This window comes from Vulpes vulpes, chromosome 1, assembly GCF_048418805.1.
Source record: "Vulpes vulpes isolate BD-2025 chromosome 1, VulVul3, whole genome shotgun sequence".
In the NCBI taxonomy this organism is placed as follows: Eukaryota; Metazoa; Chordata; class Mammalia; order Carnivora; family Canidae; genus Vulpes; species Vulpes vulpes.
In genome coordinates, this window is record NC_132780.1 from 11,211,196 (window position 1) to 11,223,890 (window position 12,695).

At 50.8% G+C, this 12,695-nt stretch overlaps 1 protein-coding gene and 1 non-coding gene across 2 annotated transcripts; one reads left to right on the forward strand and one right to left on the reverse strand.

The window, feature by feature from the left end:
* Positions 1-502: 502 nt before the first annotated feature.
* On the forward strand, positions 503-609 carry LOC112931567 (U6 spliceosomal RNA). Its single transcript, XR_003237318.2, has one exon. It is a non-coding gene; the product is annotated as a U6 spliceosomal RNA (small nuclear RNA).
* A 2,582-nt stretch (positions 610-3,191) lies between these two features.
* LYPD3 (LY6/PLAUR domain containing 3) lies at positions 3,192-7,501 on the reverse strand. The gene is made up of 5 exons (XM_072754199.1): positions 7,308-7,501; positions 6,590-6,721; positions 5,696-5,866; positions 5,229-5,390; positions 3,192-4,373 (listed from the first exon to the last, which is right to left on the reverse strand). Exons 1-5 carry the CDS (start codon positions 7,396-7,398, stop codon positions 3,886-3,888), a joined length of 1,044 nt encoding a protein of 347 aa, XP_072610300.1. The 5' UTR covers positions 7,399-7,501; the 3' UTR covers positions 3,192-3,885.
* Positions 7,502-12,695: the final 5,194 nt, after the last annotated feature.

The window sequence follows — 12,695 nt, forward strand, 5'->3', positions numbered from 1 at the left end:
ACACTAGGCTCCCCAGTGAGAGCCTGCTACTCTCTCTGCCTATGTCTCTGCCTCTCTCTGTGTGTCTCTCATGAATACATAAATAAAATCTTTATAAAAAATAAATAAATCATGATATGCCACTTTATGTGGAGTGAAAGAAGCCTTACACAAATGAGTATACACTGTATACTTCTATTTATGCAAAGTTCTAAGGCTTTAGATACTGAGCACTTGAAATGTAGCTAGTGCAAATTGAAATGTAATAAAAGCATAAAATACACAAAGCATTCCAGAGACTGAGTACAAAAAACCCATAAAATATCTCATTGATAATGGTTTTATATGGATTATGTATTCAAATGATGTCTGTGCATATAAGGTTAGAATATATGATTAAAATTAACCACACCTTTTTACTTTTTTAATGTGGATACTAGAAAATTTTGAATTATGTATGTAATTTAAATGTGTCTTGCGATATATTTCTGTTGGGCAAAGCGGATCTAAAATTTTTAAGTAAGTGCTCACTTTGGCAGCACATACACTAAAATTGGAATGATACAGAGAAGATTAGGATGGCCCCTATGCAAGGATCACATGCAAATTTGTGAAGTTCCATATAATTTTTAAATTTTTCGTTTACTTATTTGAGAAAGAGCACAAGCAGGCGGGGAGAGGGAGAAGCAGGCTCCCTGCTGAGCAAGGAGCCTGCTGGCTGGATCCCAGGACCCTTGAGATCATGACTTGAGCAGAAGACAGCCACTTAACCAACTGAGCCACCCAGGTGCTATAGGGTCCTGGGATTGAGCCATGTGGGGCTCTTTGCTCGATAGGAGGCCCACTTCTCCCTCTCCCTCTGTTCTCTCTCTCCCTCTCTCCTTCTCTCAAATAAATAAATAAAATCTCTTAAAAATACATATGTGATAAATAAAAGAATGAATGAAATTTATAAATAAGACCAGGAGCACCTGACTAGCTCAGTTGGTAGAGCATGCAACTCTTGATCTGGGTGTCATGAATTCAAACCCCATGCAGGGCGTGGAGTCTACTTAATCAAAAAAAATTTTTACTTCATAAATAAGACAAAAGCAAAATGACATATATTTCTAAAACATCTTACTAGAGCACTAACTTCTAGAACCACTCAACGGTTATCTGGTTCTCAGGGAGAATGTAGCTTTGTACGCCCTACTATATATCACTGATTAGGGCCCACACTTTATAAGGTTTAGACTCAGCTTTGCAAATTATTTTCATAAATGATAAGAAGATTGATAGACTGAAAACTATTTTTCTCTGGTAAAATGCAAATGACTTCAGATGTAAGTGATATCTGCCTGGTAAACAACAGAACCCCAACAAAATTGCACCTGCCAACGGTAAACAGGCAAGAAGGACTTTATTCAGGGGGTACTGCGGGAGGGGAGAGAGGCCAGCACTCGGTCTGAACTCAAATCTGCTAAAACAAAGAGCAGTTGGGTTTTTAAGAGGTGGGGTGAGGGGGACATCTTAGGTCATCTGTGTTTGCTAGTTGGCTTTCCCCAAAGGAAAAGAAAACTTGCTTGTATCTGTGCGACAGGAGGTAGTTTTACAACTTGGAAGAAGGTGCCCACAGAAGTGAGGCTCTCACCACCTCCTCTAGGAAGACTGTGAGACAGACAGGGGTGCTACCTCCTTTGAAGTTTACATTTCAAAGAGATGGTTCCTGGGGCCTAGAGAAAGATGTGTTTCTGGGCTATAAAACTGGCAGGAGGCTTTTAAAGACATTTACATAGATCTCAAAGGCACAGAGAAAGAATTTATAATGACAAGTTTTCTAAAGTGAGTGCCCTAAGAAAAGCGAGGTCTGGGGCTTCTGTGGTTAGGCCATCTGGATTCTGGAAGGGCTGGGGTGAGAGGGAGGTCAGGAGTTTAAAAGTGGAGAGAAGCCTATCAAAAGTTTAGTCAAGCTGAAGGAAAAGTTACAGCCCTCTTGGTCCAGCCCTGTAAAGCCAGTCTGCTTGGGTTCAAATTTGGGTTCCAGTGCTTATTAGCTGGGTGACCTGGGGCAAGTTTCTCAACCTCTCTGGGTCTGGTTTCTTCATCTTGTAAAATGCAGATGATGAATACTTACCTCATAGGATGGTTATATAAATCAGGTATGTCAATCCAAGTATAGCGCTTAAAACAGTACCTGATATGTGGATTAATTGCTGGAGGTAAATTATTTTACTGTTCTGAGCCTCGGTTTCCCCAAACTTTCCATCTGAGAATGTATACAGAAAACTAAATGAGACTCCGGATGCAAACACCCTCAGTACAGGCCTGGCATGTGGCAAGACTTTTAAAATGATTAACATTCCGTAACTACAGTTACTATTAACTGTTGCTTACTTTCTTATTAATTTACTATTTTGTTCCTATAACCATTATTTACTATTGTGTCACCATACTCTTCCTCATTAATATGGATACTGGAAATACTACTATTATGATCTTGTTATTGACCACATTTGGTCCCCCCTCCATCAAGCCATCCCAAAGCCTGCCAAGACCTCAGTCCCAAGCCAGGCTTTTCCATCCTGGTGCCTCTACACCTTCATCTGATTGGAGGGAATGGAAATGGAGCTTAGGCCCCAAGTCCCCAACACGAAGCAGAGATCAAAAGCACCACTGAGATCTCCCAATGAGTAGGATGCAGAGGCTAGGCCCACAGAACAATTTTTAAGAAGCCAAACAGATGACAAGGTGGTGGGCGGGGCAAGGATGGTGTATGATCCATTAAACAAAGCTCCTCTAGAGCACCTGAGTGGCTCAGTGGTTGAGCATCTGCCTTTGGCTCAGGTCTTGATTCCAGGGTCCTGGGATTGAGTCCCACATCCGGCTTCCTGCAGGGAGCCTGCTTCTCCCTCTGCCTATGTCTCTGCCTCTCTCTCTGTCTCTCATGAGTAAATAAATAAAATCCTAAAAAAAACAAAACAGGAAAACAAAGCTCCCCTCTGCTCCCAAACATTACTAAAAGCCCCATTCACCCTTGTCACTTCTTAGTGGTTTCATGGGGTAACCCTTCACCAGTGGGATCGCCCACAAACTGGCTAAACCCCAACTTCCCCCTGGGCTGTGGTTCTAGATCTCAGATTCTCTGTTAAAGATCTTGGCAGTCCCATCTTAGTTCAGCTAAGTGGTCACCCTCAGAGGTTAGGGTAAGAAATGAGTCCTTCAAAACACTGTACAAAGGAATTGAACTTTTATTGAGACCTTTATGTGCCAGAAGCTGACCACACAGGGGCATAAGGCACGGTCCCTGCCCTTGAGGAGCTCACAGTCTAGTAAGGAACTCAGATGCCAAAACAATTGCCACAGAGATGGCGGTGGGGGAACTGGGCAGGGGCAGCAGCCAGCATAGGAGGGCACCACTATCCCCCTTGGCCCCTGATATTCCAGGTTGGCTCTGCCCCCTATATACCAGGTTGGCCCCACCCTCTATATTCCAGGTTGGCTCCACCCCCCTATATTCCAGGTTGCTCCAACCCCTACATTCCAGGTTGGTTCTGCCCCCATATTCGAGGTTAGCTATAAAAAAGCGAAGAGGAAGTTTATCATTGTTTCTCCCATCTTCCCTGGGACAGCCCTGGCTTTTCTCTGTCCTAGGCACCATGAGGAGGGGAGGGAGAGACAAAGATGAGGGAGATACATTTGCTGCCTTCAGAAAGCTATTAACACCCTGGCAGGATATATACAAACAACGGAAACTTTATTTCCCAAAGCCGCAAACCAGTGCAGCAGAAGCCGGGGATAGTGGGGGCGATGGGAAGAACAGAGGCTGGGCCAGCCCAGTCCAGTCAGGGAAAGGAAAGTAATGGGAAGAGAGAGGTACCCAGGGCCAGGGAACAGGGCAAGACGGAGGTTTCTAGATGGAAAAACTCATAATAAGGTGCGAGCAGCCACAGCCAACAGAAAGGCTGTCAACCCAGTGAAGGGAGTTGCAGAGGCTTTACCATGGGCCACATCTTTGGTAGGGATCCCTGCCATATTTCTACGGTCCTGGTGGCCAGTGGCACCTCCAGCAAAGCTAGATTCCTCTTTCCCGGAGGTCTCAGGATGTACTTCCTGGGGAGAAGTCTGGCTGGTTGGGGCTGAGGTGGCTTTGGTGGTAGAGACACGCGTGGTTGGGGCTGGGGTGGAAGTGGTGACAGAGGTGGTTGGGGCCAGAGTGGTGGGCTTAGGGGCGGGCAGCAGGACAAGGGGTGGGATTCGCGGGGAGAAAAAGGTCTTGTTGTGGAGGTCCGAGTTACAGCGGGACCCCTGGCAGCAGGAGCCACTGAGTGTGAACCCTGGGCCTGTCACCACATCCCGGGTGCAGAACTCGTCCTGGACACAGCCCCGCACGGGCAAGGATACAGTCACATTCGCTGCAGGAGGGAGACACAGTAGGTCGGTGGTTGGAGGGTTGCCGAGCCAGAAGGAAACAGGGGCGAGACAAGGGCAAGAACCCCCAAAATGAGGGACAGGAGGGCTCTGCCTCCATTCACCCAAAAGTCTCAATTCAGGCCCCACTTTAAGAAACGCTGTCCCACTGTCTCTGACACATAGTGAGCCGCATTTCCCACTTTTGAGAGGAAAGGTGTGTGGGATGAACTCCAAGTCCCACAGTGCCTTGCAAGGGAAGTGTGGACAGGGAGACACCTCTCACAGGACCAAAGAGCCAACAAACTTTCCCTACATCCCACTCATTTTTTCCATCTCTCTCTCTCTTCCACCCCCTCCCCTGCCAAAATTTAGTCTTGAGAGTTCAGAACTACATTTCCCATAATACACCTGAAGAGGAGTTTGAAGAACATCCCCCAGGTCAACATCCCCCCTGAGGCAGAGGCCAGGCCGATGCACTACCTCTCTCCTAAGTGGTTAGGTGGGGGGCCCTAACTCCTTGAGTTTTAAGGAATCGAAGTAGACCCCTGCCATCTAGAAGCTTGGAGGCTTACATTTTCTATGGCATATTGTCCCATTCTGCACCTACCAGGCCTCTATGGAAATGCATTTCCCCCCCCCAAAAAAAAAACTGTAGGACAAAAGCAACCTTAGCCCCATGCTATTTGGGGGTAGGGCTGCATTATTCAGGACGCTCTAGGATAAGACAAGAACTTAGGCCTACAGTTTCCAGAAGGTGTTGGGGTGGGGGAAGTCTTTGTGTAAAGGGCTGCCCACCGCCCATGAGGCCTCAGAGAGGCTACCACAACTCCTGTCGGCCCGTGCTCTGACTCGCTCACCTGCAGTCAGGGTGACGTTACCGTCGAAGCAGCCCTTGTAGACGTGGTCGCTGGCGTTGTAGCAGCTCACGACGGGCGGCGCCGTGCCGTGGCACGCCTGGCGGCTCAGCCCCACGCAGCTGTAGCACTCGGCACCGTTGGGCTGGTACGCACTCTCATTGCCTGCGAGGGGAGCAGGTAGGAGGGAAACGGTCCAGAGGGTTCTGGGAGCACAGGTCAGCCCAAAGTCCTGGACGGACTCTCTGCTCAGCCCCTAGCCCCGCCCCCACACAGGCCCCGCCCACTTCCCGTAGCTCCGCCCCTGGCGCCCCGCCCCACGAGGTCGGCCTCGACGAAGCCCCGCCTGCCGCCGCGTGGCCCCGCCCCCAGCCCGGGCCTCGTTCTCCCGCCGCGGGCTTGGGATCACCCCAGTGGCTCGGCCGCGGCGTGGCTCCGCCCCCCGAGCCTAGGGCCCCGCCCCCACCGACCTGCGGGGTTGAGCGCTCGCGACGTGAGGTTGAGTTTGGCGTTGCAGCGGTCCTGGGAGCATTGCTGCAGCTGGATGAAGGCCAGGATTCCGTGAAGGTCCAGGCCGCGGTCATTCTTGCCCGGGAGACCCGAGCCGCAGCCCCGCACTGCCACCGAGAACTGCCCGTGGACTGCGGGAGGGGGAGGGGCGGGGTGAGCGGCGGCGGGACCTCGAGTGGACCCCCCCATCACCACCAGAAGAGAGCGGGTCGCAGGCGAAAGAGCCACAGACAGAGGGGCAGAACCGCAAAGGGCTGAGTCCGAGAGGACAGGCTGGCAGACGGGACAAAAAAGAGGCGGGAGGGCCAAGAGTGGAGTAGGACGGGGCCGGGCGACAGAGGGGCCGCCGGAAGCATCCTAAGAAGGACCTGGGAGACTGACAGGGCACAGGGCAGAGAGGGGTGGGGCCTCCCCGGAGCCTATAGCCTCAGCCAGGGGCAAGATTCCCCCGGGCGTGGGCCGGTGGGGTAGAGCCTCCGTCTAGGGAACCTAGGAGACCCCTAGAGCGGTCAGCATCACCGCGAGCCTACCTGGATAGAGGATTCTGGAAGGGACAGGGTGGGTAGCGAGGTCTCAGGGGTGGGGCGGAAATGGATAGACCGTGCCCTTGAAGGGGACCAGGTCCCAAATCCGGGCTCTCCCAGTTGGCCCAACTCGGGGAGCACTTCTCAGCTCCACCCCTCTAAGCCCTAACGGCGTGATGCTGTTGAAGGGCCCCAGTCAGGCTGAAAAGGAAGCGTGGAGGGCGTTGAATGGGTGGGGGACAAATTCGGAAGAAGGGGCGGGACAAAAGGAGGCGGAGCTTGGCTGGAGAAGCTGAAGGGGGCACGAATGGACCAGAGGGCCCCACTCACTGGTCTCCACCGCCCCCACGGACTCTGTGCAGACGTCCACGCCTGGCGCGCACTTCACGATCTTGGTCTTTTGCGGAGAGCATCCGTCATCTGCTCTCTGCACGCAGCTGTAGCATTCCAGGGCCTGCGTTCCTGGGGATGCAGGGCCGAGTAGAAATGAGGCATTGCTCCTGGAACCTCCTTCCGGAAAGGAGGAACAGTCCTTCTCGCGCCCTCTCTCCCCGGGATGGGACGACACTATTGCCCACCGCTTTCCAGGACAGAAGTAAGGAAAACCTCCCCACAAATCTGGTGCCCCTCTGCTTCAAGCCCCCTATGCCTGCAGTGGGAGCATCCTTCCCACAGCCCCTTATATCCAAGACGAGGGATCCCCGCTATGGATGGGAGAGACACTCTCCCACAGTTCACCCTTCTGATGGGACAACTCCTCCACAGTCCGGTTAGCTCAGGGAGAGATCCGTCCTCACTGCCCCTTCTGACCAGGGCGGGGGATCCTTGCCACAGCCCCCATCTGTTCAGGATGGAGAAACTTTTCTCACGGTCCCCAGGGCAGGAATCCTCCGGACAGTCTCTCTGCCCAGGGTGGGGGATCCCTCCCACAGCCTCCTTGAGCAGAGCCGATGATCCTTCCCAGGTCTCCACAGCTCTTCCTGTAGGAGACAGCTCCTTCTAGAGCCCTTACTCTACCCCCTCTATCCTCTCCTGGCAGCAGACCCACCTCCAAGAAGGAGCGGCAGCAGCAGCAGCAGCAGCTGCCAGCCTGGAGTCCAGATCACTGCCTGGGCGCCTGCTTTCCTGGCAGGGGCCATGGCTCGGTCCTGCTCCCTCGGTGTCCCCCCTGGGTGTGCCGCTTCCCAACCTGGGCCCTCTTACCTGAGCCCAGGATGAGTAAGCTCCCCCCAGGCAACCCTGGCCTTGCCCAACCAGGCCAAATCAGCGTCCGCAGTGGGGCGGGGCACCCGCCCCTGCGTGCGTCACCCCACAGCTGCAGAGGAGGGAAAGGGTGGGAGTCAAGGTTCTCTGACAATTCCCAGGAGAAAGTCTGTGTGTTTGGGGCCGGGGGGTGTAGAGGGGAAAGTACTGAGGCTCAGAATGGGTAAGGAGTCAGCTGGACACCCAGCCCCCCGGAAATATTTAATGAGTACGTACGGTGTGCAAGCTTTGGTTTGGGCCACTGTTGGAGGTGAAGATGTGCCCTGTCCTCACAGGGCACACTGACTGATGGGGGAGACAGATACTAATTAAGTAATCACACAAACTGTTATGTACAACTAGAATAATGACAGAAGAAGCGTAGGAAGCTCCAAGGAGGTATGGAGCCTGGGAGTTGGGGGGCTGGTTGGCCAGTGAAGCTTGCTCCAAGGTGTCTGCCCTTCAAGTTGTGGTCTCAAAGACTTGGGGGCAGAGCAGATTACAAAGCAAAGGAAGCAGCTTGTGCAAAGACTAGAGCATGGACCACTCAGGGAGTAGAGCAGTGGGCTTGGAGCTCAGAGGACAAAGGAGGAAGGTGGATGCTAGAGGTGGAGGAGCCAGGCAGGGACATTAGAGGCCCTGTGAAGAAATTTCAATTAATTCTGAGAAAGGTGAATAAACTTTTAGAGGGTCTAAATCAGTGGGGGTGGGAGGGCACACAGACTTAATTTTTTTTTCTTTTTTAAGATTTTATTTATTTATTCATGAGAGACACAGAAAGGGGAGAGAGAGAGAGAGAGAGAGAGAGAGGCAAAGACACAGGAAGACACAGGCAGAGGGAGAAGCAGGCTCTATGCAGGGAGCCCAACATGGGACTCGATCCTGGGTCTCCAGGATCACGCCCTGGGCTGAAGACAGGCGCCAAAATGCTGAGCCAACCAGGGATCCCCCCAGACTTACTTTTTTAAAATATTTTCTCATTTTCTTTAGCATTTTTAAAAAAATTTTAGCATTTTTTAAAGGTTTTATTTATTTATTCATGAGAGACACAGAGAGTGGGAGAGGCAGAGACACAGGCAGAGGGAGAAGCAGGCTCCATGGAGGGAGCTCGATGTGGAACTCGATCCCGGATCTCCAGGATCAGGCCCTGGGCCCAAGGCAGGTGCTAAACCGCTGAACCACCCAGGGATCCCCAGACGTGCTTTTTTTTTTTTTTTTTAAGTGTTTCTTTCTCCCTCTCTTTTTGAAGGATTTTATTTATTTATTTATTTATTTATTTATTTATTTATTTGGCAGAGAGAGAGAGTGCACAGGCAGGGGGTGAGGGAGAAGCAGACTCCCTGTGGAGTAGGAAACCTGATGCGGGGCTTCATCCCAGGACCCTGAGATCATGACCTGAGCCAAAGGCAGATGCTTAACTGACTGAACCACCCAGGCACTCCCAGACTTGCTTTTTAATATGATCAAAATCTGGGAACAAATGCAAATATCCATCAAAAAGGAATGGAGAAAAAATGAGTGGGTCCCGAACCCCATGGATTATATTACACAGCAGTAAAAACAAGCCAACTACTGGTGTCTGCAGCCACATGGATGAATCTCGAAAACTTTATGGAGAGCTCAAGAAGCCTTACACACATAAAGCATACCATGGAATTCCATGTACATGAACTTCTAGAACAGAACAGAGATTCATTTTCCCAATGGAGCACTGGTGCTGACCCTCCGCTATCTTCATCTAGGTCGTAGTTACACATGTGTACAAATCTGTAAAGATTTACCCAGCTATAACTTATATACTCCACTGAGTGTACATTATACTTTAAAAAAAAGGAAGAAAAACGATAAAGGATATCACTGTGGCCTCTGTGTAAAAAAAGGAGAAGGTGGAAAAAAAAGAAGGGGCGCCTCGGTGGCTCAGTGGTTGCGTGTCTGCCTTCGGCTCAGGTCATGATCCTGGGGTCCTGGGATCCTGCATCGGACTCCCCACAGGGAGCCTGCTTCTGCCTCTGCCTGTCTCTGCCTCTCTGTGTCTGTCATGAATAAATAAATAAAATCTTAAAAAAAAAAAAGAAGAAGAAGAAGAAGAAGAAGAAGAAGAAGAAGAAGAAGAAGAAGAAGAAGAAGATGATGATTCTGGAGGGAGAGAAAAAACCAGGAGACCAGTGAGGGAGCTGGGCTGTCTTCCAGGTAAGGAAGAAAAGCGGCCCCTGACATCAGGGAGTTGGCCAGGCACCCGCAGTGAGGCCATGGTGTTCTGTTACACACCAACACCAACACAGAACACCCACACTGGACAGGAGCACACCGTGACCTGGTGGAGGGAGACACGACCAGGACCACTGCATTACTGTGTGTAGGTTCAGAAACAAGAACATTGTGCAAGCTGCAAAATGACTAATCATCCCCATGTCCAGGCTCATATAAGTGTCTCCTTATGTTATGTTATAGTATTTATATAGATTATGTTTATTACATAATATTTATATTATTATACTATATTATATCATTATATAAGTCACATCTCTAACCTTCCTTTGTTTCTCTCCACTCATAGATAAGATTTATCTATACCAGGGAAAAATAGCGGCTGTGTTCATTAAGATATCATCTATTCCCCAGACCCCGTTGGGCACCCCTATTCCCAATAATGACTAGCACCTCACTCATACAGGTGACGTCACTTGGCTTCCTGCTGAGGCTCGCAGGGAGAAAGTGAATGACTACTTGTGAAGTCATCCAGCACTGACCCCTGCCTCCCTGCCTTTCAGCCTTGCAGCCTTGAAATCCCAGCCCCACTTATGGCTTGCTGTGTGACCCTGGGGAAGTGTCTTCACCTCTCTGAGCCTCTGAGATATCTGTTTTGTAAGGAGTGTCTTTTTTTTTTTTTTTTTTTTTTTTTAAGGAGTGTCTTTCATAGTGGAGCAAGGCAGTGGGTAAAGTATAAACACTAGACAGACTGAAATTTTAATCTTGCCTGTGCCATCCTCTTGCTGTGTGACCTCGAGCAACTGGGACTCCCTCTCTGAACTTCAGCTGCCTCTTTTGCCAAATGGATCTGAAAACCCCTATCTCCTGAGGGATGGAGCGAGTCAGGTTAATAATACCATAACTACTGTGTGTTCAGGAGTAGGAGGCCCTGCAGTCCCCAGCTGCGTGGGAGAGTTTCAGGGAGGAACCCCAACTAGCCAGACCAGAAGAACTAGCATTTTGGGAGGGAGTGGTACCCAGGGTGGGGAGTCTCCTCTTGCTCAGGCCTGCCTGGATCCTCGATGCTGACCCCCACCTGGCCCAGGCCCAGAGAGCAGAGGGAGGGTTGAATGCAGCACCTTTACTTATACCTGTTCTGATTCTTCCCTGCTTCTATTCACAGAGATCACTGCAAAATGATTTACTATCTGGTTCCCCAGATAGGTGAACAGAGAGGCCAGTGTGGAGGCAGTCTCCAGCTCTGGAGGTCGTGGCAGGGCCTTATACAACCTTGGGTTGTCTGTCCACCACGGTTTCCTGTCCCCCGGGCCAAGGCAGGCCCTGAGCCCAGTGACATTCCCAGCCTATCTCAGACCCACTCCCTCTGGGACGTACAATCTGGGATGTATCAGGGAAGGGGTGGAGTTAGGGGCAGGGTTGGCTACATAATTTGTGGGGCTTGGTGCAAAACGTAAATATGAGGACCTGGTTCAAAAGGCATGAAAGAGTGCCATTAAAGATATTAAAATAGAAGTACATTTTCCGGGATCCCTGGGTGGCACAGCGGTTTAGCGCCTGCCTTTGGCCCAGGGCGCGATCCTGGAGACCCGGGATCGAATCCCACGTCGGGCTCCCGGTGCATGGAGCCTGCTTCTCCCTCTGCCTATGTCTCTGCCTCTCTCTCTCACTGTGTGCCTATCATAAATAAATAAAAATTAAAAAAAAAAAGAAGTGCATTTTCCCTTTCTTCTGCCATCTTTCTCCGCCCATCCTGGCATTTAATATCATATTCCCAAAGGCAAACATCTTGATGCTTAAGAGCACAGACCTTCAGAGGTATCTACAGACCCTGTCCCACACCCAGAGCAACCGGGTTGCTAGACTCCCTTTCCAGTGGGCAGCTGCCCACTGCCATGCCCCAACCCAAGATGCCACGTGGGACAGGCGCATGACCCTGTTCTTTCTGGGTGTCTCTTGGCCCTGCTGAAGCTGGAGGGTGACAGTGGTCACAGGGCAGGGGCCGGGAGGGAAAGGCAGATAAAGCCTCTCTCCAGGACGGGGAAGGTGGCAGGAGGTGAATACTTGTGTGAGCTCCAATCCCCTCCAGTGTATGCCTGACATCCCTTTAGGCTTCTTACAAAATACACATTCAAAAAAGAAAATTAAGAATTTCCATGTGGCAGCTATGGAGCATCAAATCGGAAAGGGCTTCTTGGCACAAGGACCTGTCAACTACACTGATCACCTGTGTGAGAAGCTGCCCCACCCCACTCCACCCCCTGCTGCTGTCAGCACTCAGTTTGCAGAGGGCTTGGGTGAACTGATCCAAGAATCCAGATGTCTGGCACCTGGAGGTGGAGGCCAAGGGACACAGGGGTCCCCCGAGGGCCCGGAGTTGGAGGCGTTTGTATCACCAGGACTCAGGAGCACATCTGGATCCTTAAGAAATCTTGCAACAGGGACGCCTGGGTGGCTCAGCGGTTGAGCGTCTGCCTTTGGCCCAGGGCGTGATTTCGGAGTCCTGGGATCGAGTCCCACATCGGGCTCCCTGCATGGAGCCTGCTTCTCCCTCTGCCTGTGTCTCTGCCTCTCTCTCTCTGTCTCTCATGAATAAATAAATAAAATATTTTAAAAACAGAAAAAAAGAAAAAGAAATCTTGCAACAGGACACCCAGGCCCTGAGGAAATGGGAACCAGACTGAGGGCCTAGTTCCAGAGAGGTTTTTCCAGTGGGCAAAGACCTGTCTCTACACAGTGAGGGCCTAGAGTGGTCAGGACTGCACTGAGCAATCCCAGGGGGCTGTGGAAGCCCAGAATAGGCAGGTCCAGCCCAGGGATCAAGGAGAGCTTCCTGAAGGAGGGGACACCTTGAATAACACCTAAAGAATGAAGAGCCCTTTGCTTATTCTCTGCTGTCCTCGATCCTCAGCAGCTCTTTCTCATCAGTTAATTGAGCCAGCAGATGTTCCTTCAACACCTAATTTGCATTTGGGCCTTCTGCTGT